Source organism: Pseudorasbora parva, chromosome 11, assembly GCF_024679245.1.
Source record: "Pseudorasbora parva isolate DD20220531a chromosome 11, ASM2467924v1, whole genome shotgun sequence".
Taxonomy (NCBI): Eukaryota; Metazoa; Chordata; class Actinopteri; order Cypriniformes; family Gobionidae; genus Pseudorasbora; species Pseudorasbora parva.
This window is the reverse complement of record NC_090182.1, coordinates 10,516,143-10,544,012: the sequence shown is the minus strand read 5'-3', so window position 1 is coordinate 10,544,012 and position 27,870 is coordinate 10,516,143. Positions and strand designations below refer to the sequence as shown.

At 37.6% G+C, this 27,870-nt stretch overlaps 1 protein-coding gene and 1 long non-coding RNA gene across 4 annotated transcripts; one reads left to right on the top strand and one right to left on the bottom strand.

Annotated features, from left to right (window-relative positions):
- Window positions 1–13,554: 13,554 nt before the first annotated feature.
- On the bottom strand, window positions 13,555–19,485 carry LOC137092655 (uncharacterized). The gene is made up of 5 exons (XR_010908320.1): window positions 19,362–19,485; window positions 17,314–17,508; window positions 14,092–14,146; window positions 13,932–14,000; window positions 13,555–13,849 (listed from the first exon to the last, which is right to left on the bottom strand). It is a non-coding gene; the product is annotated as an uncharacterized lncRNA (long non-coding RNA).
- pcgf1 (polycomb group ring finger 1) lies at window positions 19,290–26,199 on the top strand. 3 transcript variants are annotated; one of them, XM_067457000.1, is made up of 9 exons: window positions 19,290–19,488; window positions 21,184–21,289; window positions 21,389–21,541; window positions 21,625–21,696; window positions 21,780–21,885; window positions 23,259–23,301; window positions 23,410–23,493; window positions 25,483–25,563; window positions 26,027–26,196. In XM_067457000.1, the coding sequence occupies exons 1-9, from the start codon at window positions 19,300–19,302 to the stop codon at window positions 26,075–26,077; spliced, it is 885 nt and encodes a 294-aa protein (XP_067313101.1). In that variant the 5' UTR covers window positions 19,290–19,299; the 3' UTR covers window positions 26,078–26,196. The 3 variants fall into 3 exon arrangements, with proteins under 3 accessions (XP_067313101.1, XP_067313100.1, XP_067313102.1); XM_067456999.1 differs by having other exon boundaries at window positions 19,293–19,488; window positions 23,407–23,493; window positions 26,027–26,194; XM_067457001.1 differs by lacking the exon at window positions 19,290–19,488 and adding an exon at window positions 19,506–19,636 and having other exon boundaries at window positions 23,407–23,493; window positions 26,027–26,199.
- Window positions 26,200–27,870: the final 1,671 nt, after the last annotated feature.

Here is a 27,870-nt window from a genome sequence, read left to right as displayed (position 1 = left end):
GTGGGTGCCCAACTGTATCACTGAAAAAAAAAAATATTCTGGCCCTTCATAGATATAACGTTTAAATTCTTTCCACTTACTTAAACATATTTAATTTTGTCTCAACTTAATTTGAATTGTTTTCAATCAACCTAATATATTTAAAACTGAAGTTTACTTAATTTGTGTTAAAACTACATGAAATATTTGTGCTGACCTAAGTAACTGCAGTGGATCTATAGTTCCCAACTTGCTTTGCAAGGGACTGCGTTAGAAGAGTAAATTTAGGGATTAAAGTGTTATTTTATGTGTTTTTCAGAAAAGGGAAGTATGTTGTCAGTTTATGATAGTGTTTAATGTTCAGTTATGTGGGACATTGAGGAGTTTCAGTAATTTTGTGGTTACCATTATTCAGAAGAGTGGTGCCTCTGTCTAGGCTGTGGGCACTTATATACAAATTCATTGGACGGAATTCCTGCTCTCCAATAAATTTGAGTTTGTGTTTTTTTTGCATTTTATTTCTAAAAATATGCTTGTTGTCATTTAAAAGGTAAATTAAATTGATAAATGTGTTCACCTTACATAATACAATTTTATAAATTTAACATGACATTATTAAGTAAACTGCACATATACAGTGCCTTGCGAAAGTATTCGGCCCCCTTGAACTTTGCAACCTTTTGCCACATTTCAGGCTTCAAACATACAGATATGAAACTGTAAAGTGGGACATAATCATGAAGTGGAAAGAAATGTATTTGATATTTCAAACTTTTTTAACAAATCAAAAACTGAAAAATTGGGCGTGCAAAATTACTCGGCCCCCTTAAGTTAATACTTTGTAGCGCCACCTTTTGCTGTGATTACAGCTGTAAGTCGCTTGGGGTATGTCTCTATCAGTTTTGCACATCGAGAGACTGAAATTTTTGCCCATTCCTCCTTGCAGAACAGCTCGAGCTCAGTGAGGTTGGATGGAGAGCGTTTGTGAACAGCAGTTTTCAGTTCTTTCCACAGACTCTCGATTGGATTCAGATCTGGACTTTGACTTGGCCATTCTAACACCTGGAAATGTTTATTTTTGAACCATTCCATTGTAGATTTTGCTTTATGTTTTGGATCATAGTCTTGTTAGAAGACAAATCTCCGTCCCAGTCTCAGGTCTTTTGCAGACTCCGTCAGGTTTTCTTCTAGAATGGTCCTGTATTTGGCTTGATCCATCTTCCCATCAATTTTAACCATCTTCCCTATCTCTGCTGAAGAAAAGCAGGCCCAAACTATGATGCTGCCACCACCATGTTTGACAGTCGGGATGGTGTGTTCAGGGTGATGAGCTGTGTTGCTTTTACGCCAAACATAACATTTTGCATTGTTTGCCAAAAAGTTCCATTCTGGTTTCATCTGACCAGAGCACCTTCTTCCACATTTGGTATGTCTCCCAGGTGGCTTGTGGCAAACTTTAAACAGCACTTTTTTCTTCTTGCCACTCTTCCAGAAAGGCCAGATTTGTGCAGTTTACGACTGATTGTTGTCCTATGGACAGAGTCTCCCACCTCAGCTGTAGATCTCTGCAGTTCATCCAGAGTGATCATGGGCCTCTTGGCTACATCTCTGATCAGTCTTCTCCTTGTATGAGCTGAAAGTTTAGTGGGGCAGCTAGGTCTTGGTAGATTTGCAGTGGTCATCCATTTCAATATTATCGCTTGCACAGTGCTCCTTGGGATGTTTAAAGCATGGGAAATCTTTTTGTATCCAAATCTGGCTTTAAACTTATCCACAACAGTATCTCGGATCCGCCTGGTGTGTTCCTTGTTCTTCATGATGCTCTCTGCGCTTTAAACAGACCTCTGAGACTATCACAGTGCAGGTGCATTTATACAGAGACTTGATTACACACAGGTGGATTCTATTTATCATCATTAGTCATTTAGGTCAACATTGGATCATTCAGAGATCCTCACTGAACTTCTGGAGAGAGTTTGCTGCACTGAAAGTAAAGGGACCGAATAATTTTGCATGCCCCCCTTTTTTTTAGTTTTTGATTTGTTAAAAAAGTTTGAAATATCCAATACATTTCATTCCACTTCATGATTGTGTCCCACTTGTTGTTGATTCTTCACAAAAAAAAACAGTTTTATATCTTTATGTTTGAAGCCTGAAATGTGGCAAAAGGTCGCAAAGTTCAAGGGGGCCGAATATTTTTGCACTGTAGGCACTGTAAATATTATGTAACATTGACAAATTCAAATGGCTTGTATTTACTCAAAGAAATTTTGTCAGCTTTACTTGAATTTATTTTGTTCATAGAACTTAATTGTTATTTGTAAAAAATGCTTAATATAGTTTTGTGCAATCACTTGACGCATCTTTTTTAAGTAAACAGTGGGTACAGACTTTGTCTTTGTTATATTGCAGCCATTTGCTACAATCATTTTTAGCAAGTTTTTTTTTCTCATTAATATACACACAGCACCCCATACTGACAAAAAAAACAAACAAAAAAAAACAACGCAGAATTGTTGACATTTTTGCAGATTTATTAAAAAAGAAAAACTGAAATATCACATGGTCCTAAGTATTCAGACCCATTGCTAAGTATTTAATAGAAGCACCCTTTTAATCTAATACAGCCGTGAGTCTTTTTGGGAAAGATGCATCACATTTTTAACACCTGGATTTGGGGATTCTCTCCCATTCCTTCTTGCAGATCCTCTCCGGTTCTGTCAGTTTGGATAGTAAACGTTGGTGGACAGTCATTTTCAGGTCTCTCCAGAGATGCTCAATTGGGTTTCAGTCAGGGCTCTGGCTGGGCCATTCAAGAACAGTCACAGAGTTGTTGTGAAGCCAATCCTTCGTTATTTTAGCTGTGTGCTTAGGGTCATTGTCTTGTTGGAAGGTGAACCTTCGGCCCAGTCTTAGGTCTTGAGCACTCTTGAGAAGGCTTTCGTCCAGGATATCCTTGTACTTGGCTGCATTCATCTTTCCCTTGATTGCAACCAGTCTTCCTGTCCCTGCAGCTGAAAAACACCCCCACATCATGATGCTGCCACCACCATGCTTTACTGTTGGGACTGTATTGGACAGGTGATGAGCAGTGCCTGGTTTTCTCCACACATAGAACTTTTTGGCCTTAATTCTAAGCGCTATCTTGGTCTCATCAGACCAGAGAATCTTATTTCTCACCATCTTGGAATCCTTCAGGTGTACTCCATGCAGGCTTTCATGTGTCGTGAGGAAAGCCTTCCGTCGGGCCACTCTGCCATAAAGCCCCGAATGGGGGAAGGCTGCAGTGATGGTTGACTTTCTACAACTTTCTCCCATCTCCTGACTGCATCTCTGGAGCTCAGCCACATTGATCTTCGGGTTCTTCTTTACCTCTCTCACCAAGGCTCTTCTCCCCCGATAGCTCAGTTTGGCCTTACGGCCAGCTCTAGGAAGGGTTCCGGTTGTCCCAAACATCTTCCATTTAAGGATTATGAAGGCCACTGGGCTCTTAGGAACCTTAAGTGCAGCAGATTGTTTTTGAAACCATGGCCAGATCTGTGCCTTGCCACAAATCTGTCTCTGAGCTCTTCCTTTGACCTCATGATTCTCATTTGCTCTGACATGCACTGTGAGCTGTAAGGACTTATATAGACAGGTGTGTGGCTTTCCTAATCAAGTCCAATCAGTATAATCAAACACGGCTGGACTCAAATGAAGGTGTAGAAGACCCACAGCAAAGGGTCTGAAGACTTAGGACCATGTGATATTTCAGTTTTTCTTTTTTAATAAATCTGCAAAAAGTCAACAATTCTGTGTTTTTCTGTTAATATGGGGTGTTGTGTGTACATTAATGAGGAAAAAATGAATTTTATTGATTTTAGCAAATAGCAGCAAAATAAGAGGCCCGGGCTACAAAATATGAGGCCCTTGGTGAGACAGATTGAAAAATAACAGACTGAAAATAACAGATTGAAAAATCTGGGGTCCTGAATACTCTCGGTACCCTATGAATGAATGAATGAGGCATTTATATAGCGCTTTCAAATGTACTATTGTACACCCAAAGCGCTTCACACTCATGTCAGGGGTCTCTCCTCAACCACCACCAGTGTGCAGCATCCACTTGGATGATGCAACGGCAGCCACAGTACAACGGCGCCAGTGCGCTCACCACACACTATGTGTATGTATGTATATATAAATGAAACTTGTATATATTTTAAAGTAGTCATTGTGCTGCTTGTAAAGCAGTTTGGATTTACTTTCTCATTATTGTCAAAATAGCTTATGGTATTTCATTGTAATTAAAAGCAAGCCTAAAATAAAGCTTGACTACCGGTATATGATCAAAGTATGTCATGTCCTCTATCAGTATGCAATGAACATGACCCTGATCGAATGCTTGTGTTTTCTCTAAATTGTATTTAGACTTTTTTTTCTCAAAATCTAACGAGTTTAAACTTGCATTATAATGACTTTAATTTTGAGATTGTTTCATTTTTTTATTATTATTGCTTGGCTCTAATCCTCTTCTGTACATGCGTAAGAACAATAAACCTTCACATTTCAAGGGTTTTTAAACTTAAACAACAAACAAAAACATTTAAACAAGGCTTTAAGAAGAATTATCATTGACTAATATGTCTATGAATTTTAATTCAAATGAATCCTATTTCCTTAACTTCAAATGTTTGCTACCTCAGTTCAAATTCAATTTAAACTCACAAATCTGATTTGTGCACAACCCTGACCTAAACATACACTTTGCGAAAGTTCCTTTCACCTTGCTTTGACGTACTATATGCAAACCAAAAAGACTTTCAAATCTTCTTTGATCTAAATGATGAGGGCCAACATCCTGTTTGGAACAGAAACACTCAAATGCAATACAAAATTGAATGAATTATCGTAGTCTGTCCCCCTCTTCCCCTTATTCGAGAACAGCACAGTGACATTGCATGCTACCAACAAAAAGATGTAAACCAAAGATGAAAGAAAGCCTGCATGTTGGTTGAAAGAAGACCAGACAGAAGAATACAGTCTCCAAAACAATCCTCTTCTTAATGTAACGCGGGTATAAGGGTTTCCATTCCTTTTTGTAACTCTATCAAAGCTTTCCTCAAGAGCCAAAAAAATAACTCAGAATGAACATAACTGAATCTTCAAAGACTATCTGCCACTATCTGCTTCTGCCAGCTTGCTACGTCTCACGGGCGGTCAAGGTTTCTGATTAGCGGTTATCGGGTGCTGGTGTCTCTCGCATCATCGTGGCCTGTTAGGTGAGCCCTTCTGACTGCTTAGGTATGGCCTAGTGGGGCTAGATTTGCACATGGCCTCTTGCCATCTTGCATGATCTTAAACAGCCATGGCAGATAACAATGGTGGAACATCTAGCCATTCAGTAATTGCAGCAGAAACTGGAGTGTCACGTTACAATCTTTGTGTGAGCCTAAACCCGATTTATCAAAGGCTCCAAAACATGCTGTTATCAAAACACTGAAAATGTCTTAACCCATCACATAAAACAACGCTGTCATTTTTTATTTGGAAGAATAAAATTGTTTAATTGCAAAGTCCAATCTTAGCCCGGAAGAATTGCATTTCTTATTAACCCAAGGACACCAGCTAGAGCAGGGCAGGGAAGGGACATGACAACTATTCAAAAAGGGATATTCATATGGAGCAAAGTCCAATCACAGGATTGACAGTGGTAAAACATAGCCAGATATTCATCCACCTAGAAATGCAGACCCAAACACAATGAAGGTTTAGACAACTTTGCAACTCAAAATATTTCGATCTGCTTCTGAACACTCTAAATTGGTTTCCTTGGTTGTAAGTGCAAACACAAATCATTGTTGTCTGTGGAAATTGGTTTGGTTTGATCCAATAAAAGATGAACTATTTTCCAATAACACTGTAATGAGCAGGGTGGGGTCGAGAGCCATGGCAGCAAAGTGAAGCCGGTAGCGTGAGTGTTATTGGGCGTCACCTGTGGTCCCACGGAGTAGCTCAAGAAGGATAAAGAAAGAGTGACAAAAGTGCAAGACAAGAGAGGACCAGGCCTGGGAATTTATGTTGTTGTTTTGTTTTTGTTTATGTGGCAGACTCCAGATGCCAGAGGAGTCCACCAGGGGACAGAAGAATCAGAAGCCTTCCGCTTGTATTGGGGTGTCCAATACAATCACATGGCACCATGAGTGAGGGCCTCTCAGCTGGTTGAGGACCAAGCGGCAGTGTGTTTTGGTCTGTCCATCTTTACATCCTCTCCTTTCTCTAACCTTGTCTGTCTTCACCCCTTCAGCTTCCAATGTCAGCAACCCCCCAAAAAGCGCAAGTCTGCAAAGGGTGGTGGCGGTATGCGGCTAGCAGGGCAGGGCCGAGAGCCGTGGGAATGTTAATGAGCATCACCTGTGTGCCACACCGCTTTCGAGTCCTACAGAGGAGCTCCAAAAGGATAAAAGGAGGAGTGATGACAGTGCAAAGGAGAGAGAACCGGGCCTAGGACATTATGTTGTTGTTGTTTTATTTTCGTTGAGGCGCCAGTCGTCTGTGAGTGGCTTCCACTTTACCTTTGTCTTGTTGTTCATGTTTATATTGTTATTAAAGTTACGTTCATCCTGCCTCCATCCCTGAACCTTGAACTTTGTTACAAACATCTTTTAGAGTCTTTCACACTGTTGTTTTGGAGTCTGTGCCACCCAAAACAATGCAGGTCAAGCCAAATGACCCCTGAGAATGTTCCAGCATGGCATCTCTTAGACGTTTACATTTAGTTGATTCCGTTCAGGAAAACCCATCTGACCTGGCTGCTGTATCAGTGTTAACAGTCTTAACACCTGCGAAAGGTACTTCTCTGCTCAAATGTACTTTATATTGGACCCGGTCCAGAATGAGCCAGGTCTGAAGGAATGTGAAGCCGTGCCAGGCTAGCACGGCTGCTGCTCCTCTGAACAAACAGGCGTGAATGCCATGCCAGTTCATCTGAGACCAAAAAGCTCAGTCTTTTGCCGACAACGGCCCTAGACCTGTCTCTGATTTAACTGAATGATTTATTAAGAACCAGAGTTTTTAATCATTCAGAATTACGGGTATAGTTTTAATTAAATGGGCAAAAACAATCTTGGCAGTATCTCTGCACACAGAGGTCATTTTGGTTTCTGCTCTTGAAGGTATCGTTCAAAGACCGAACCAGTCAGAGATGGGTCCAAAATGGATCCTAATGCTTGCTGTGAACTCTCTTTCTTTGTGGAAAGCTGAGAATAAGCATTCGAAAATTAGCCTGGTCTGTTTAGAGCTGGGCGTTATATTAAGTTTGATAGATATATCGCTATATTTTCAATACATGATATGGATGAGGAAATATAATATTGACTGATATAAAGTAGTTTGATATGATCACATCTGAAAAATAGTGGAGGATGCAGTGAGCTGCTGCAGGGAAAGTGCATCATCCAATATGTCCTAAACATCAGACATGCCTTCTATTAAGGGCTTCAAAATACCTGGTAAGATATATCAAGTATAGTTTAAAGCGGCTTGCCCCATCAGATGCTCTGACAGATACATGTGCTGACAGATACTCGAGTGCTTTTCTCAGTGCATGACTTACATTTCACAGGTATTTTCTCCATCTGTAAATGTTAGAAACACTTTGAGCGCAATATAAGTACAATAATTCAGACTAAAATATACATATTTCTTAAATATTTGTTGTTGGACAATAAATGTGCCATATGTAGAATTTTAAACCTATAAGAAGGCCTAAGTGTATTTTTATTATAGCTGTCACTCTAAAGAGACTATTGTAATGGGGTAATCAAATGTAGGCTGATAAAATTAGTCTCCATGTGCTTTTGTTTGTATATATTTGAATTTTTAATTTAGTGAATTTAAAAATAAAATCATAATTTTTGTTTTTAAATTGTAATGTTACAATGTCAGAATGTAATGTGAATTTAACCAATTTTTGCACAAAATATAGCACAGTATATTTCACTATATTTATTTTCATAGCCTAGATATTGCCCAGCCCTATAGGTCTGCTTGCAATCAACCACACTTAGTGGATGACAGCATTGTGACATTTTAAAAGAAAACCTAAAAAGCCTTCAACCCCCTCACTCTGGGCATTGCTCCAGCTTGTCTTGACAAATCCCCTGTCTTTACAGCAGTCAGTTTCACACCTGATAGGACCACCTGAGTACATTCTCCAGAGAGTGAAATCAGAGAGGGCCATCATGTGTACCCAGCACCAATCCACTCTGCTTTGAAACATTACTATGTAAACAAAATACACACATATCCACTGTAATGGAGTCCTGTGGGGTAACATGGGGCACTGAGAAGTCCATTTAAAGAATTCTCTTCATATGTGAGTCTTTGCAAATTACATTGCAATCCTGTCCATTATCCAGTAGCTTTTGACCACCAAACTTGTGGTCATTAATTTCAAACGTTCATATAAAGATCTATTCTTATAGGCAATAGTTAAAGGGTTAGTTCACCCAAAAATGAAAATTGTCATTAAAGGTCCCGTTCTTCGCGATTCCATCTTTCAAACTTTAGTTAGTGTGTAATGTTGCTGTTGGAGCATAAATAATACCTGTAAAATTATAAAGCTCAAAGTTCAATGCCAAGCGAGATATTTTATTTAACAGAAGTTCCCTTTCAAAGCCTACAGCTAACGGCCGGTTTGGACTACACCCCTGCACTTCCTTCAGGAATGACATCACTAGAACCGTTTGTTGACTAACCCCTTCACCCACAAGAAAACGCAAAAAAAGGGGGCGTGGTCTTGTTGCTCTCCCACGTGGAGAAGAGCGCGTATTCAGTGCTTGCATCTCCCCGTTATGGTAAGAGGCGGGACCTTTCCAGGCAAAGTGCGCTAAGCTGCTGTCCAATCACAACACGGGAAGCGCTGGCCCAATCAGAACTCGTTAGGTGTTTCTGAAGGAGGGACTTCATAGAACAAGGAAATCATCAGGCCGTTTTTAGGATATATATTAGGGCCGGGACTTGATTAAAAAAAATAATCTAATTAATTAGAGGCTTTGTAATTAATTAATCGAAATTAATCGCATTTTAATTGCATATAAATATTTGACCTGAGAACAATGAGAAGTAATTTTTCACATGGATTTTTAGTATACCATTGAATAATGACTGAATACATAAGCTTAATCAACAAAATATTGTTTATTTATTTCAGTCCAGCAGACCAGTGCAATGTTTGCCATTAAGTTTAGCAAAAGCATATTTGTGATATTTGAGGCTCGATGTGCTGAGGTGATATGCAAATTTCTTGTTGTATAGCTTGCACACAATCATGCTCTTGTCAACGCTTCCATCCTTTTGTTTTTTAAAACAAAATTTCCCATCCACGGGGCCAAGCAAAGCGGTCTCATCAGCTTCTTTGTTCATGTTCACACTGGTTTGTTGTTGTCGTGACTCGTGAACGCTACGCTAGTTGATGTTCCAGTATAATCGGTCCGTCGAAACTCATTCATTGAAAAATGTTCCGCGGTGCAAAAATAAGTGTGGTTAAAAAATTTTTTTTGCGTAATTAATCTTAATGCGTTAAAGTCCCGTAATTAATTAATCTTAATTAACGTGTTAAAGTCCCGGCCCTAATATATATATTTCAGACTCAATGTCCAAATGTTAAAAACAAAGAGACAACAAATGAAACAAAAACACACAAAAGAGAGGAAAGAAATTAGAATTTTTTTTAACTAATGCATTGCAAAAAATACAACAATATCAGTGTCTGTAGTACTGACCCTTATATTTGATAAGCCCACAATAATCTAATTTTTCCAGCAGATCAATTTATAGAGTCCACTTAAAGCCTCTGTAAACTTGCTGTTCAATCACAAATGAGCAGTATTAAGTGGTGTACATTATGCTTTAAACAATGACATCTTCCCTTAATCTGAATAAGAACTTATGTAAAAGTATGTTAGCCTGCATATACAGGTCCTTCTAAAAAGAAAATAGCATATAGTGTGGTAAAGTTAATTATTTTCCATAATGTAATGATAAAAATTACACTTTCATATATTTTAGATTCATTGCACTCCAACTGAAATATTTCAGGTCTTTTATTGTTTTAATACTGATGATTTTGGCATACAGCTCATGAAAACCCAAAATTCCTATCTCAAAAAATTAGCATATCATGAAAAGGTTCTCTAAACGAGCTATTAACCTAATCATCTGAATCAACTTATTAACTCTAAACACCTGCAAAAGATTCCTGAGGCTTTTAAAAACTCCCAGCCTGGTTCATTACTCAAAACCGCAATCATGGGTAAGACTGCCGACCTGACTGCTGTCCAGAAGGCCATCATTGACACCCTCAAGCGAGAGGGTAAGACACAGAAAGAAATATCTGAACGAATAGGCTGTTCCCAGAGTGCTGTATCAAGGCACCTCAGTGGGAAGTCTGTGGGAAGGAAAAAGTGTGGCAAAAAAACGCTGCACAACCAGAAGAGGTGACCGGACCCTGAGGAAGATTGTGGAGAAGGACCGATTCCAGACCTTGGGGGACCTGCGGAAGCAGTGGACTGAGTCTGGAGTAGAAACATCCAGAGCCACCGTGCACAGGCGTGTGCAGGAAATGGGCTACAGGTGCCGCATTCCCCAGGTCAAGCCACTTCTGGGCTACAGAGAAGCAGCACTGGACTGTTGCTCAGTGGTCCAAAGTAGGGCTGCACGTTTTCAAGTTTTTCATTAACCGTTAACCGAGGCCCTTAGCGGTTAATACTCGGTTAACCATAGTGTGCGTCAGGGTTATTTTTAGCTTATTAATTTGACGACCACCATCTCCGTAGTGAACGCGCCTATAGAGAGAAATGCACATCATGGATTACACAATCAGAGAGTAGCCTATTTCTTTTCGTTTTAAATTGTTAAAAGACATTTCAAGTTTCTTAAGATCTATTTCATGTCTGCGAGGCGTACGCTGAGTTTCGTTAAATTAGGATGAGATGCGCTCCAGTTCACGAGCAATGCGAGTGGCCGCGAGGGCGCCTGCACGATTAGAGCATGTAACGTTAGTAAAATATGCAGCCGAGAACGACTCACACAGACACAGCGTTTGACTCGCTGTTGACTCTAGTTTGACTGAGCCTCTCCCGGCAGAGAGTTCAAGCATCTGTGGACTCATTCCTTCAGCTCTGGCCATCTTGCTCTCAGTCCGCGTCGCGATTAGCTTTTTTGTTTTCTTCATTACAGTTAAAGTAACGTCTGCTTTTCTCTAGTCATTCACAAGTTTCTCACTTCAAACTTTCTTTCTTCTGATCCGTTATGAACAGCGCGCGCGGCTCGCGCTCTGCTTCTGCCCTAATGCGACTTTTAGTCCAGTGCGACGTATGTTATTTTCCTCTTCATGACGCATATTTTGACTGATGCGACTCATACTCCGGAGCAACTTATAGCCTGAAAAATGCGGTAAGCACTGCATTGCAATACTTGCATTTTGCCCCGTCACTCTCATTTTTAAAGTGCTCCCACGCTTTCTTTGCCCGCTTCATTGCCCGCTTAGAAAGCTGGTCATGACTTCTTCTTGTGGATATTACAAATGTCTGGGAGCGCTCTGGCGGTCTCTAGGGGTGCAAACATATATTAGAACTAAATTCAAGGCACGTCATTGACGCCACTTAACCGAGCAAAATGTTTCACTCGGTTACGCAATTTTTAACGGTTAATCGGTCAATCGGTTAACCATGGACACCCCTAGTCCAAAGTACTTTTTTCAGATGAAAGCAAATTTTGCATGTCATTCGGAAATCAAGGTGCCAGAGTCTGGAGGAATACTGGGGAGAAGGAAATGCCAAAATGCCTGAAGTCCAGTGTCAAGTCCACTCTGGATGAGCTTACGGCCGCTATCGAAGCATCCTGGGCCTCCATAACACCTCAGCAGTGCCACAGGCTGATCGCCTCCATGCCACGCCGCACTGAAGCAGTCATTTCTGCAAAAGGATTCCCCACCAAGTATTGAGTGCATAACTGAACATAATTATTTGAAGGTTGACTTTTTTTTGTATTAAAAACACTTTTTTTTTTTTATTGGTCAGATGAAATATGCTAATTTTTTTGAGAAATTGGAAAATGTGGGGTTTTCATGAGCTGTATGCCAAAATCATCAGTATTAAAACAATAAAAGACCTGACATATTTCAGTTGGAGTGCAATGAATCTAAAATATATGAAAGTTTAATTTTTATCATTACATTATGGAAAATAATGAACTTTATCACAATATGCTAATTTTTTGAGAAGGACCTGTATATCATGCGTATCTGCCTTTCAGTAGCCTCATTATCTGTCATGTGCTCAGTAATAAAATGTCCAAGATATTTTACTTTCTTATTTGAAGACTGGAAAGTTTAAAGTTTTATCATCCTTCACCATAACCCTCTTACGAGCATTATATATAATATCATTTTCAGACTCATACACGGAACTTATAAGAACAAAACGATCCATCACACGATCCAACCACAAGATCATCTGCATACATACAATTATTCACTAAAATATTCCCAATCATTAGCAGTTTTGGAGGTGCTCTGAGCCGGTCATCTAGCCATCATAATTTGGGCTTTATCAAACTCGTTCAAATCCTTATGCTTACCAATTTGTCCTAGCCTGACGTGGTCATACTCAATTCTAGTCAGAATATGAGTCTGAAACTGCTCCATTGGGCTGTGATTATGAGGCGTGTTTCAACCGAACCAGGAAAAACATCAATTGGACAGACCAACAACCAATCAGAGCAACGAAGCGACGCATTGTCAAATATCAACAGAGTTCAACTGCACTGTGTTGCCCATTGTGTTGCCAAGTCCGCTTTTCCCCCCGCGGGTTGTTTTCTATGTTCGCGGGTTGAAGCGACTATTATGTGATATATAGACCCATGAGTGCGAATTTTAGCAGGCAACCGTACCAAAATAACACACATTTTATCCCCCAAACGCCATTTTTCCCCGGAGAACCCCTTGAGAAGCTATTGTTTAAGCCTAGTAGTTGGCGGGTTTTGTTGTAAAAACTTGGCAACCCAGTCTGCATGCGCTCTGGTATCAGGCTGGAATACACGATCTTTGCCGGTGTTGTAAAAAAATAACACAATTTAATGATACACAGAGCACTTACCCAACATGATCATCGTTTCTGAGAGAAATTATGATGGTGAATGCAGATACAAACAAGCTCTGCGTTTAGGATTTGAACAAATATAATCCAATCCCCTTTGATGACGTGCATGATTAAGTTACTGTTGATCATCTGTCCATCATCATCTAAAGCCCGCCCTGATGATTTCATTGGTCAGAACAGTTTCTGTTCGGGGATAATTACTCCTCTATGGAGCAATGCCAGACCGAACTGCCCGACCTAAAAAAATTCTGGGCGGGGCTAAGTTCGGCTGGCATCCAGGCTACATTTTTCCTGCTTATAACACATCAACTTTGAGGACAAAATGTTCAATTGCTCCTGAATATATCCCACCCACTAACGTGCCATGATGAAGATATAATCAGTGTTATTCACTTCACTGGTCATTATGTTATGCCTGATTGATGTATATATATATATAGAGAGAGAGGGGTTTAATTGTTATTATTAACCCTTTAAAAGTGACCATATTTCATGACATTCTAATGATACCTATGGTGCTTTTTCCTAAACATTTACCATTAAACACACCAGTTATTACACATATGCAAAGTGTGAAGAGCTTACCTGCTTACCAGTTATGAGTTTGGTCTCTATTGTTTGTCTTTGTCTCTACACTGCGCCTGTACTGGTTCTGTGCAGTGCTCCATGGACTGTATCATTTGATGTTAGTACTCATCTCTTGTATGTGTACCAGCCAACAAAAATACCTGGAACGAACAGAACATCATTTTTTTTTTTTATGGTATTGTTAAGTGTCTGCTTAAAATATAAATTTGAATGTAAACATACCTTTCAGAGCTAGTTCGCCACACTCTCTGATCCCACTGGGTTGAACAGCTTCAGACTGTACAAGGTATGCTGGCACACCCAAATTATGGGAATATTGCCAGTCATTATTAGAGAATAGACATACAGACATGGGCAGTTTGTCTAAGTTAACTGCAATTACCTAATGATGCACTATCAGCTGCCCAGAAGGCCTCCACCCTCCACACTAGCGCCCCCTGGTGGAAAAAAAATATTCTGTTAAATGTGCTTGAAATATGTAAAATACATATATTTATCGATTGTCTTGTTTTGAGTGAACATACTGTAACTATCAGAAGGTATGTAAATATTTAAAATAAATGATCAAAGGGATGGTAAATAGAGTCGTCATATCGTTTTTTCAGTGTGCAGTTATCCAGGTCACAGATATATTACTCAGTTCCTCATTCATTATTCAAAAGCCTGGAAGCCAATTAATCAGGTTATAGAGCTGATGGAGTTCAGTGCCCCCGACTACAGATTCAAAGAGGTTGTTAATACTCATATTTCTAAATTAGAAAATTGAAGCAATGGTCAACATTTTGTTACATATGACAAAAAAATAAAAAGTTTAAACAACTACGTGCAAAAAAGTAATATTCTCATTTTAAGGAACCATTATAGCAGCCAATATTTACATTACATAATATTAACAACAATATTAATCAAAATAATCATTCTTAATATACTGTAAGCAACTGATGCATCAATGCTGATTTCAAATGATGTGAAGAGACATGTATATGCATGTTGGATTATGCTAAAACTGTTAAACAAGGCTTGACTGTTCAGAACTTTAACAATCTGTTTTATAAAAGGAAATGAGAATAAAATGATCCCGAACTGCCCCATGTTCTTCCCGTAACAGTCTTTGTGTTTGAGCTGTCGTCAGCGCCCTGGCAGCCGATCAGGGCTCTTGGAGGGGGTTATCTTCATTAGCTTGCCACTTGGCAGCTAATTGCTGGAGCAGGCGAAAACAAAAAGCTCGGTGTCCGTCCCTACATGCTCTGATTGCTTTGGGACAGAGGGAGGCAAAAGTCTGTGCGCCCCAAAAAAAGAGCCTCACTTTGGTATGACTTGGCAGGTGAGCCTCCTCCCCGCTATGGATGTTTGTTTGGTTGTTTTTGGAGCTTTGGGTGAACAGGTATAGGCCAGGGGCACTGAAATCAGCATTAGAGTCTTTTCCTTTTCTTTTCTTCCCCAACAGGAGACATAATAAATCCCTTAATTCAGGAGGAAATCATCTCAGATAAATTTTGCGGAATCCCTTTGGAATATTAAATTTGTAATTTTGAGTTTAGACCATTTGTCCCAATTCTAATCAATTGAAAATAACTTAAATACAGAACCGAGTTGTTTTGATAAAGCTCCATTGGTTACACTATATTGCCAGAAGCATTAAGACACCCCTCCAAATGACTGAATTCAGGTGTTCCAATCACTTCCATGGCCACAGGTGTATAAAATCAAGCACTAGGCATGCAGACGCTTCTGCAAACATTTGTGAAAGAATGGGACACTCTCAGGAGCTCAGTGAATTCAAGCATGGTACCATGATAGGTTGCCACAATAAGTCCATTCATAAACATTTCTCACTACAACATATTTAACGGTCAACTGTTAGTGGTATTATAACAGACTGGAAGTATTGGGAAAAACAGCAACTCAGCCACAAAGTGGTTGGCCACATAAAATCACAGAGCGGGATCAGCGCATGCTGAGGTGCACTGCGCAGAAGTCGCCAACTTTCTGCTGAGTCAATAGATACAGACCTCCAAACTTTGTGTGGCCTTCAGATTAGCTCAAGAACACTGTGTGGAGAGCTTCATGGAATGGGTTTCCAGGCCGAGCAGCTGCATCCAAGCCTTACATCACCAAGTGCAATGCAAAGTGTCAGATGCAGTGGTGTAAAGCACACCGCCACTGGACTCTGTTGTCTGGAGTGACCAACCCAATGGACGAGTCAGGGTTTGGCGGTTACCAGGAGAACATACTTGCCTGACTGCTTTGTGCCGAGTGTAAAGTTGGGTTGTGTGTGTGTGTGTGTGGGGTGGGGTGGGGGGTGGATGTATGGTGTGGAGTTTTTTTCAGGGGTTGGGCTTGGCCCCTTAGTTCCAGTGAAAAGGCGCTTTCAACACTTTTCCACGGAAGGCGATCGGCCGGAACTTTAATTAAAAAAGTTTTAAATATGGATATTTTTTTTAGACAAACGCAACAATTGGTTTAAGAAGGCCTTTATTAACCTTCCACAGCCATGTGGAGCACGTTATTTGATGGACAGCTGCATTTTTATGGACTTCAAAAACAGAGCAACAATCCCGGCCATTGTAAAGCTTGGATTAGCCAGGACTTTTTAAATATAACTTTGATAGTATTCATCTGAAAGAAGAAGGTCATATACTCTTAGGATTACTTGAGGGTGAGTAAATCATGGGCTAATTTTCATTTTTGGGTGAACCATCCATTTAATACTTCAGTATACCAAGACATTTTGGACAATTTCATGCTCCCAACTTTGTGGTAGCAGTTTGGGGATTTCACTTCCCGTGTCAACATATCTGTGCATCAATGCACAAAGCAAGGTCCATAAAGACATGGATGAGCAAGTTTGGTGTGGAGGAACTTGACTGGCCTGCACAGAGTCCTGACCTCAACCCGACAGAACACCTTTGGGATGAATTAGAGCGGAGACTGTGAGCCAGGCCTTCTCGTTAAACATCAGTGCCTGACCTCACAAATGCACTTCTAGAAGAATGGTCAACAATTCCCTTAGACAGACACACTCCTAAACCTTGTGGAAAGCCTTCCTAGAAGAGTAGAAGCTGTTATATCTGCAAAGGGTGGGACAACTCCATATTAAACCCTGCAGATTAAGAATGGTTTAACGTCATTAAAGTTCATGTGCATGCAAAGGCAGGCGTCCCAAAACTTTTGGCAAATAGTGTATGTCGCATGAGTTTAACATCTAAGAAAATAAAGCAGCTTTTTAGTGAATCAATGAGATGAATTGTTTCCACTTATCAAGATATGGCTTCAATTCAGGGTAAGGGCGGGCAAATGCTTTAGTAAAACATGTTCTTGTTCTTCTCCCTCACATGAATGAATCTCAACAAGAAACATATTGTATCACCCTGTGATTTTAGTGACATGTTTTCAATAAACCTTCTGTAACATCCCTCTCGTATCTCCCTATGAACTGAACTCTGTCCAATGGAAATTACTCCAGTTATTGGACATTAGTTTATCTTATCTTCTTCACTTTGATAGCCTTTGGCTGGCAGGTGAAACAATCAGATTATTATTTTATTTTGAAGCTGGAAGGATTTGATATGTCTAGACAAAAGGCAACAAGAGAAAGTCTTACTGTCCATAAACCGTCTGAGATAAGGAGAAGAAATAAATGCCACTGTGCGCCAAAGGGTTCGGCCTTTCTTTGTTTTCTCTTTGATGCGTTCAGCTATCGTCATAGCTTGTGGTTGTGTTCTGTCTGCCCCAAAGGCGTGATTTGTATGTGGAGTCAGGTGCTGTCACTCAGATGTGCGCTGACCCCATCAGATGTCTATGTTAAAACAAAACACAGCTTCACAGTTCAGACATGCAGTGTTAAAAATTCATATGGATTTCTACAATTACTGCTGTGTTAAACACTGCTTCATTCAGGTTCACAATGACAGTCGAGATGAGATGTTGTTTCTTTTGTGTAAAGTACACATCGAGTCCAAACAGGTGAAAACAGGATTAATTGTAATGGGTTTTGACAGGTAAGACAAAATAGACCACCTATGAGACAGTATTAAAATGAAGAAAACCAATGCACATAAAGACACTTTGTTCTAAGCCATTTCTATAGTACTGTACTTTTACTATCAGCAAAATGAGTTTCTCAAGCAAATGTTGTCCTGTACTTACATATCCAATTTAAACTACAAAGCTGTGATTATCAGACATTATATTATCAATCAGAATATATTCAAGTCATATGTGATGATGCTGCTGCACATTTTTTAGATGAACTTAAATTGGAACCAATAATGATACATTTGCATTTGTTAAATTCCAGAACGTCATGAAAGAGAGCAGAAACCACACTTTGGACTGCAGAACAAGTGTGGGCTGTTTACTTGTTTCTGAAGCATTAAAGGAATCCCTGATAACTACATTTAAGTAAATTTAGGGACATCTAGCGGTCACGTTGCAACATTACACTTTTTGAGGACAATGTTGAAGGAACGTCTTGGTTGAATACTGTACAAATGAAGTCTTGTAGACAACATCTGTGGCATTTCGAACTGCCAGTTTGTAAGAAAAAAACAAAACAAAAAACTAAAGTAAAGCTAATGTACAATGGTTTAATTGTTCACAAATTAAAATGATGCTGTCACTGTGAGGCCTGTTCAAAAGGTGAAGATTTAACTGTCACAAAGCATGTTTTGAGATCAAAAATTGTTTTGTTGTTTCAACAATTAGGAAATCAGTATTTTTTTTTAGCAAACTGTGGGACAATTCAAAATTATTTCCTCAACATCATGCCAAAAGTGCTGCTGATAAAGCTAAACGTTTGTACAGGTTGAATAATTTTATGAATTCTTCACATAACATGGAAATTAGACAACTAAAATTGTTTATGGCATTCGAATAACATTATTATTCTCATTCAAAAAGTAAAGGTAATAAAAAAGAAAATAATGTTTAAATACTATATGTTTCTGAGAGTAGCCTATGATAGGTTTAATGCAGCCTTGAGAGAAAAATACTAGCAAATTATGTCACATGAATGATGTTATAAGTAGTTTTGAGTTATTATTAGTCTATTCTATATTTCTAAGCCTATTTTAGCATAATAAGCACCATAAATATTGAAATGTCAACAAGTGCACTGTAAAAAAAAACATTGTTTAAACTTAGAAAATAAAAGTAACCCAGGTGCCTTGAAATGTATTGTTGATTTGACGGATTAAATTGATTTGATTAAGATTTGAACTGACTTTAATTTGAAGTTAATTTGACTATATATATATATATTTTTTTTTTTTTTGATAAATCATGAAATGTTTTACAGTGTGACTGATCAATATGGGTTTGACAGAATCTTAATACTGTTTGGAATAATTGTATTCTAGTCTATTGAGTTTGTAGGTATCACCCTTAGTAAAAAAAAAAAAAAAAACCTTTACTACACTTCTACTATAGTAAAACCATGGTTAATTTTCGTAAGTGATGACCCTGTCATGTATTCTCCATTGAGAAACTGAGTTAAAGAGTTAAACGCATATGATGTTATATAAAAGACTCTCTGGCGGGCTGCTTTAAAATTATGTTTTCACACACTCGATGATAATATCAATGTGGGATGGCAATGAGCGTGTGTGGAAAAACCAGCAGGTCCCCCCGCCTCTCAGCGACCGAACTCACCCACTCTCCCGTTACCCGGAAGTATGCAGAATTCCCAAAGATGGCGGAACAAGGTCCGATGGCGATAGCTATGCGGCTAAGAAATCAGCTGCAGAACGTCTACAAGCTCGACCCTTTAAGGAACGAGGTGAGTGAAAGGGGCTAAAATCGCTTAAGCGGTCCGTCTTTCGCCGCGTGCTTCCCGCGCTTGCCATAAACACGCGTGAGAGGGGCGTTCTGTGTGGCGCGAAAGCCGAGAGATGGAGCGCGAGACCGTGCTGCGTGTCTGCGCAGGCGTGAGTGTTGTGAAGAATCGATCCACTGTGTCTAGCGGTTGTTTTTTTTTGTTCTCCGTGGCGAGGCTTTTCTTGTCAAGTTCGTCCCAGTCGAAATCCCTGCTTTGTAGTTTTTTCCCCGTCTCCGAAATTCTACGCACGAATAAAATGGGTTGTTTTGTGCGCTCCTGAACGAACATAACGGTGGTGGTTCACGTCGCGTGCTGAGCTGTGATGTCCCACATGATTATTGATGCGCGTTGGCCCAGACAAGTGAACAAGTGCATCGTTATGATCTGCCAGCGCGTGCGTTCTCGGCAGGGCATGTCCGCGTTGTACATGAATTCCCGAAAATGTGTTTTACTTTAGAGTCCATGGGACGTAATGTGACCCCTTAAGGTGCATATGGTTCACATATCGTTTTCTTCTCTCCTCGACGTCAGGTCCTCGTTTAATTCAGCGTCTTGCAGTTCTGGCAATGATCGATATTAAGCTAGTAGTACTCGCTTAGTCCATATAACGTTACTGTGGTTTATTTAGCCAGTCGCAGGCTTGCTTGTTTACAAATGACACCTGACTCCCCGAAAAGTAAAGCGCGCGTCTGCGCACCACACGAAGGAGCGCGCGTGTAAATAGTTGTACACAACAATTTTTTCTTCTGTAGAATCAACACAGTTTCCATGTCAGAAGAGGCACGTTACGTAAAAATACACACACCTATATATATATATATATATATATATATATATATATATATATATATATATATATATATATATATATATATATATATATATATATATATATATATATATATATATATATGTTTTTTTTTTTTTTTTTACATTTTCACAATTTTAATCACTTTTTTGGCATCTCCAGTTTGCTTTCATTTTAAATACTATTTAAAAATAGGTCATTAAAACAGATGACAAATCAGATTCAAGTAATTTCAGTCACAACCCAGCAAGCAGTCGTTTAGGCTAAAACAAGGCACATTTTGGGCTGTCAGTGAAAATGTAGTTGTCTAACCATAGCCCATAAATAGACTAGTCATCAAGAACATGAACATGTCAAAGAAATAAAACCAAACACCTTGTAATCACTGTTGACTTTGCTTACATGATGGAATATCACACATCTCGCAAGTTATGTTGGCAAAAACCACATGTAACCAAATTCAAGGTTATTTATGGCTGGAAGTGGGTTACTCATAGCCAGAGGACATCGGGTCTAGTTAACCGAGATGGTGAAATGATGGCTATTGCTTGTTGAGAATCCAGGACACTGCTGAAACTTGATTTAATGCCAACTATAGAAAGTATAACTAGAAAGATACTTTTTTCTAGTTACCTAACTTTTGGAAACCGATCATAAACAAACTGGCCTTGCACTGATGGGAACGGCATGGATAACATGTCTTATTTACATGTTTTAACATGCTAGACACTGTAGATAATCAAGGACTGTCCTAAAACCACCTGGTGATATTTGTTTTCTTTTTTCCCCCGTAAATTCAGAATGTTACTGATCTCAAACTACCCGTTTTCCCCTGTTTGGTACCACAGGAAGAAGTTAAAATAAAGATAAAGGACCTAAATGAACACATCGTGTGCTACCTCTGCGCTGGATACTTTATCGACGCTACCACCATAACAGAATGTCTCCATACGTGTAAGTGTACTTTATCTCTCCTAATAGCACACTTCTCAAATGAACACGGATTTACTTCACACTTATGCAGAGGAAACTCAATACTTACTCTCTCCTCAGTCTGCAAGAGTTGCATTGTGAAGTATCTCCAGACCAGCAAATATTGTCCGATGTGCAACATCAAAATCCACGAAACGCAGCCCCTGCTGAATCTAAAGCTGGACAGAGTCATGCAAGACATTGTCTACAAACTAGTCCCCGGTCTACAAGAGAGTGAGTACAGTGATCTGGATCATTTAAACTTGAGTGTCAGTTTCCCGGTCAGTCGAGGTTCAACGTCCATCTGATCTTCTCAGGTGAAGACAAGCGAATTAAAGAATTCTATCAGTCACGGGGTCTTGAACGCATCATACAGCCATCTGGAGAAGGTACGTGATGGCATGTAGGTAGATACGGCTGTAAATTCATTTTTAATAAGACTTTTATTAAGTGTGTTTGTGTTTTTCTGTAGATTCAGTTCCAGATAACACAGGATTACCTTACACAAGCTTTGACCACTCCAAAGCTCACTTTTACAGATATGATGAGCAGGTCTCTCTATGTCTGGAAAGGCAAAGGTAAGACACCAGTGAAGCTTATTGATTTTATATGTATATGTACCCGTCAAAAGTTTGGAAACATTACTATTTTCTTTGTTTTTGAAAGAAGTCTCTTATGCTCATCAAGCCTGCATTTATTTGATCAAAAATACACAAAAAAAGGTGAAATATTATTACAATTTAAAATAATGTTTTTATATTGTAATATATATATATTATAATATAACTGGATGAAGACTGCATCATTCATCCAGTCTTCAATGTCACAGGATCTTTCAGAAATCATTCTAATATGCTGGTGTATTATAAATGTTGGAAACAGTTAACTGCTCTTTTTTTTAATAACCTATGGTACCTTTTTCAAAATTATTTAAAAATTAGGGTTAAAAAAACGGAATCTTTTGTAACAATACACACTATCGTTCAAAAGTGTGGGTTCTGTTTTTTATTTATTTTTATTTTTTTAAATAATTTTATTCAGAAAGGGTGTGTTAAATTGATCAAAAGTGATGGTAAACATTTAAATTGTTAGAAAAGATTTCTACTTTTCTTCTTTTTTATAATCTTACTTTTTTTAAAATCTTTATCTTAAAATCTTTTTAGAATCTTAAAAAAAGCAGCACAGCAGTTTCCAACATTGATAATAACTGAGTATCAACTCCGCATATTAGAATAATTACAGAAGGATCATGTGACACTGAAGGCTGGAGTATTATGATGAAAATTCAGAAATTATCTAATCATAGAAATTAATTTTATTTTAAAGTATATATATATATATATATATATATATATATATATATATATATATATATATATATATATATATAAATATATAATTTTTTATTTTTATTTTTTATTTTATTTTTTTAATTGTAATAGTAACAGTACTGTTTAAAAGTTTTTAGGCCGATAGGATTTTTAAAATAAATTAATCTTTTTTATTTTTCATGACACAAGTATACACGAGTCAATCCAACAGACGCTGTTCTTTTGAAGTGTCTGTTCATCAAAGAATCCTGAAAGAAATGTACCACTGTTTTCATAAAAATGCGAAGCAATATAACTGTTTTAAACATTGATAATAAGAAGAAATGTTTCCTGACCAGAAAATCATCATATTAGAATGATTTCTGAAGGATCATGTGACACTGAAGACTGAAGTAATGATGCTGATGAATCAGCTTTGATCACAGGAATAAATTACACTTTAAAATATATTAAAATAGCTAACAGCAATTTTAAATTGTAATAATATTACTGTTTTTACTGTATATTTGATCAAATAATTTCAGCCTTAGCAAGCATAAGAGACTTATTTTAAAAACGTTTGAAAGGTTGTTCTGAGTTCAAAATGCCTCCTATAATAATTTCGTTTTGCTTTATTACAGCTCGTCATTTTCTGGGAAGGACAAACATAAATTAACTTTACAGGTAAGACGACAGCCACGGAAGGAATAGTCTCAAGAAAAGTTAGTTTCTATTAGAAGTGATGACAAATGTATTATATTTTTTATTTATATATTTGTGTTCCTGCAGCAGAAATTTGTACGTTGTTCAGTCAGGGCTGAAGTACGGCATCTGAGGAAAGTGTTATGTCATCGACTTAACGTGGAGAAGCATCAGGTCTGACTCTCTTTCTCTTCTCGTGCTTTAAAGGTATAGGTCACCCAAAAAATGAAAATTCTGTCATTACTTTTACTCACCCTCAGAAGATATTTTGAATAATGTTGGTAATTAAATAGTTGACGGAAGCCACTGACTTCTATATAGTATTTTTTTGTCTTACTATGGAAGTCAATGGCTGAATCTGAAATTGCCTCCCTAAACCCTCCTTCACTATTCCCAACGTTAGTCCACTAATACAGTTCAATTGAAGGAGTGAGTGAATTCGCACAGCCGTTGTGTGTACATCAGTTGTACGCTTATTATAGCGGTGCAATGTGGGATTAAATGAGTGCACTTAATATCGTCCTCTATGGTTTGGGACACCACTACAAATGACTGTCTTCTCAAATAATGCCCTGTTTGAGGGTATAGGGCGATTTCAGATTTAGCCAATGTGTCCCGTCAACTGTTTAATTACCAACATTCTTCAATATATCTTCTGAGGGTGAGTAAAAGTAATGACAGAATTTTCCATTTTGGAGGAACTATCCCTTTAAAGAGCTGTTGCTTTTATATTTAGGCCATATTTTGTGGAATATTTTGCATCACCATAAGTTGTCATATTTTTCTAAATCATGAATGCTATTTTATTTATTATGTATTAATTAAACTTTTAAAGAATTTATGACTAATTTTTTTTATTGATTTTAAATTGACAGTTAAACATTTAAAATGTTATAAAAGTCATTCAAACAGATGCTGTTCTTTTGAATTTTGTATTCATCAAAGACTGCTGAAAGAAACGTACCATGGTTTCCATAACAAATGAAGCAGCACAACTGTTTTCAACATTGATAATCAGGAAAAAATTTCTTGATTATCAAATCAGCATATTAGAATGATTTCTGAAGGATCATGTGACACCGAAGACTGGAGTAATGATGCAGAGAATTCAGCTTTGATCACAGGAATAATTTATATTAAAAAAAATTACAAAAGTAAACAGCCATTTTAAATTGTAGTAATATTTCACAATAATTACGTTTTTATGGTATATTTGATCCACGTATTTTATCCTTAGTGAGCATAAGAGACACCCTTAACTGTAATATATTTTTTCTAAATTATGAATTAATATGCTATGAATTCATAGTTTATTAGTTTTAAAGAAAACAAAGACTGTAATTTCAAAGCCAACTCTTTGTTTTTGTTGGATCTGGCGTACAATGGTATAAAATAGTTTCAGTCTAAAATTATGCATATAAATGTGTTTTTCTGCATTGTAAAAAATTATTTAGAAAAAAAGTTACCTGGTTGCCTTAAAATTTCATTGAGTTCATTGAAATTAAAATTTTGAGTTAATACAACGAACATTTTTTGAGATTCGACAACCTTTATTAAAATATTATTAAAAGATTTTGTAAGCATATTGGGTAATTGTGTGTGTTTTATTTCTGATGATGCAGTGAAATCAAATAGTGCTATTTTCATGATTTATCAATTTTTTTGTGTGGTTCAGATACAATAATATTTTGAGTTTCTATTTATTAAACAAATTTCCTTCATTGTATCAACTCAAATTTTTTAATTTCAATAAACTCAATTTTAAGGCAACCAGGTTACTTACTTTTTTGAAGTTAAACCAACAAAAACCAAAACAATTTTTTTACAGTGTGTTGACAATGAATAGAAAACAAAGAATTCACCCATGTTCTGTTGATGAAGTCTAGCCTTGAGCTTACAGCTGATTGGTTGTTAGTGAACGTGAGATGCAGCTTCCATGCTTCCAGACACTCTGTTAGACAAACAAACCACATTTGATTCATTATATAAATGGCACGTATGATTTGTACAGTTAGGAGAATGTATTCCCATAATAAAAAAAATCAATGATAAAACTGGATGAACAGCTAGTTAGAGAGCGAGAGATTTTGAACTAAACCTCTTTTTTTTTTTTTCTTTCCCGTATTCTTCTCTCTTCATCGTGTGCTCTTTGTTTCGCTACAGGTCCAGATGTTATTCAATAACGAATCTCTCCCAGATCACATGACCATGAAGCGTCTCTGGCTGTCTCACTGGTTTGGAAAGGTATCGTAGACTCAAGCGTCTCCAGCTAATTTCATACCGCATTCTTTCGCACTATCAGCGCGTTTGCCTTCCCTTTAGAAGGGATCTTCATTTCTCTATAGCTCTATAGCGATTTACTGTGTTTACATCTTTTGGAGAGGAATCGCAGCACGGGCAGAGATTTATTAGCACTAGGAAAAGCCATATGCCTGATGTCGCCTTGTGGTCTGAAAAATGCAATAGAAGTGCTATACTCCATATTGCTTCATACGGTGTCTTGCTGCGGTTTGTGGGGCGTCAAAGTGTTGTGAGAATTTAGCTGTTCCATGCCTCGTATGCTATAAACTGCGACGGATGACGCTCTGCCCGAAGTCTCTGTTTAGTCTCAAAGTTGTTGCCCTGTCAACAAGATGATACTTAGCTCTTTTCATTTCAAACCTTGAATTCATGTTCTAATGCTTTCCTCTTTTTTCTCTCGTCTTAGGCACAACCGCTGGTACTTCATTATGCTATAAAAGACAAACGGACGAGATAGGACTGTGTGAATATATCAATTGGTGTAAATATTTTGTATTCCACATATTCTATTTTAATAGCTTTCTGTACATATATACTTATTTTTTGTTTTGTATTTTTGAAAATAAATTTTAAGTGGTAAAAAATATTGAGTGCATTTTGTATCGTATGTTTGAGTGTCCTTTTATTTTATTTGGATTAAATTCAGTGCAATCATTTGTCACAGTCAGTTGTGCTGTCTGGCCTTGTTGAAGTCGAAAGGAAGACTGTTTGTATTTGTATCGCCAGTGCTTCTCGAAGTCAACCGCTAGGGTGCAGTGTTGGTCTTCAGGAGAGCTCCACTAACACCAGTCCCCTTCAGTCACCTCACAATGACTCTATTAGGATCATCTCAAGCCAATTTCAGCTCAAGAGTGCATTATATTATGGAGTGCTCTTAAGATGCAATGAAAACCTCAGACAGGAAAAGTAGCCTAATGCTGATCTAGCAGTTGTGATAAGAAACGAGTCGTGAAACACGGAAATAGTGTATATATATATATATATATATATATATACACACACACACACACACACACACACACACACACACACACACACACACACACACACACACACATCAAAATTAGATTTTTGTTTACCAATTTCATCTCGTCTATGTGTCCGCTAGTCTTGTCTACAATGTCAATATGCTTATATATATATATATATATATATATATATATATATATATATATATATATATATATATATATATATATATATGGAGGCTTTTTTTAAAATACATTTTATGTTTTCTTCCATTCATTTTTTCTTAAGACAAAATATCCCTGCATTTTACCAATAGAAATAACACAAGTTTACAGTTAAACTAATTAAAAATACAAACTTTATCATTTAGAGGGTCAAATATGAACAGTAGCCTAATGTTTCTCTGTGCTTTTGTTTAGTGGTAACATATTTTAGTAGGAAACGTTACAATCAGATCAGGCAATTTGACTGAGTTTACTGAATTTTACTGATCAGGCAATTTTAATCTTTCACTGAGTTGATGTGTGATTTATTATTTTTGGAGATGAATGTAAAGTATTAAATCATCTAGAGTCATGTTAGGCTTTAAAACACACAATTCTTTCGTGAATATTCAATAAATAAAACGAAAATGTAGGCTAGCCTATCGTGTTCTTTTTTTTCGCAATTAGGCATAGGCCTATTTACTTTTTTCATTATAGGCTATTTAGGCTGCACATATGTACACAGATAAAACTATTAAAAAACAAAATCAGTTATATTAATGGACTACGTAGGATAGCATAGGCGACGTCACCGGCCTCTAATGTAATTCGCGATTCGCTAAAAGCATAAAAATGTTATTCAGTTTGTTTTCTGTAATAACTAATCTTATAGACTATAGATTCTATTTTTACAGAATCTATATAGTATAATAATAGTAGGCTAATAATAAATAATAGTTATAGCCTAATAATAATAGCCTAAATATGTTAAATAACATCCAATAGGCCAATACTCCTATTTTGTAAGCAAATAGCCTATAGGCTACTCTGTAAGTTATTCTATTGGTTTATTTCTGTTATTTATTTTTCATATTGTCTTTTGCCATGATTCAGACTTTAAGTGAAAATAGAACATAGCCTACTGTAGGCTATATATTAGCCTACAAAACATGCGTTTCCATAAGTAGCCTATCATACACACGTAAAAACTATTTTTTGCGTATAAATTGTACGATAAATACAATTCGTGCTATATATACGCAAAATGCGTTGCAGCAACAATTAGGCCTATAGGCAC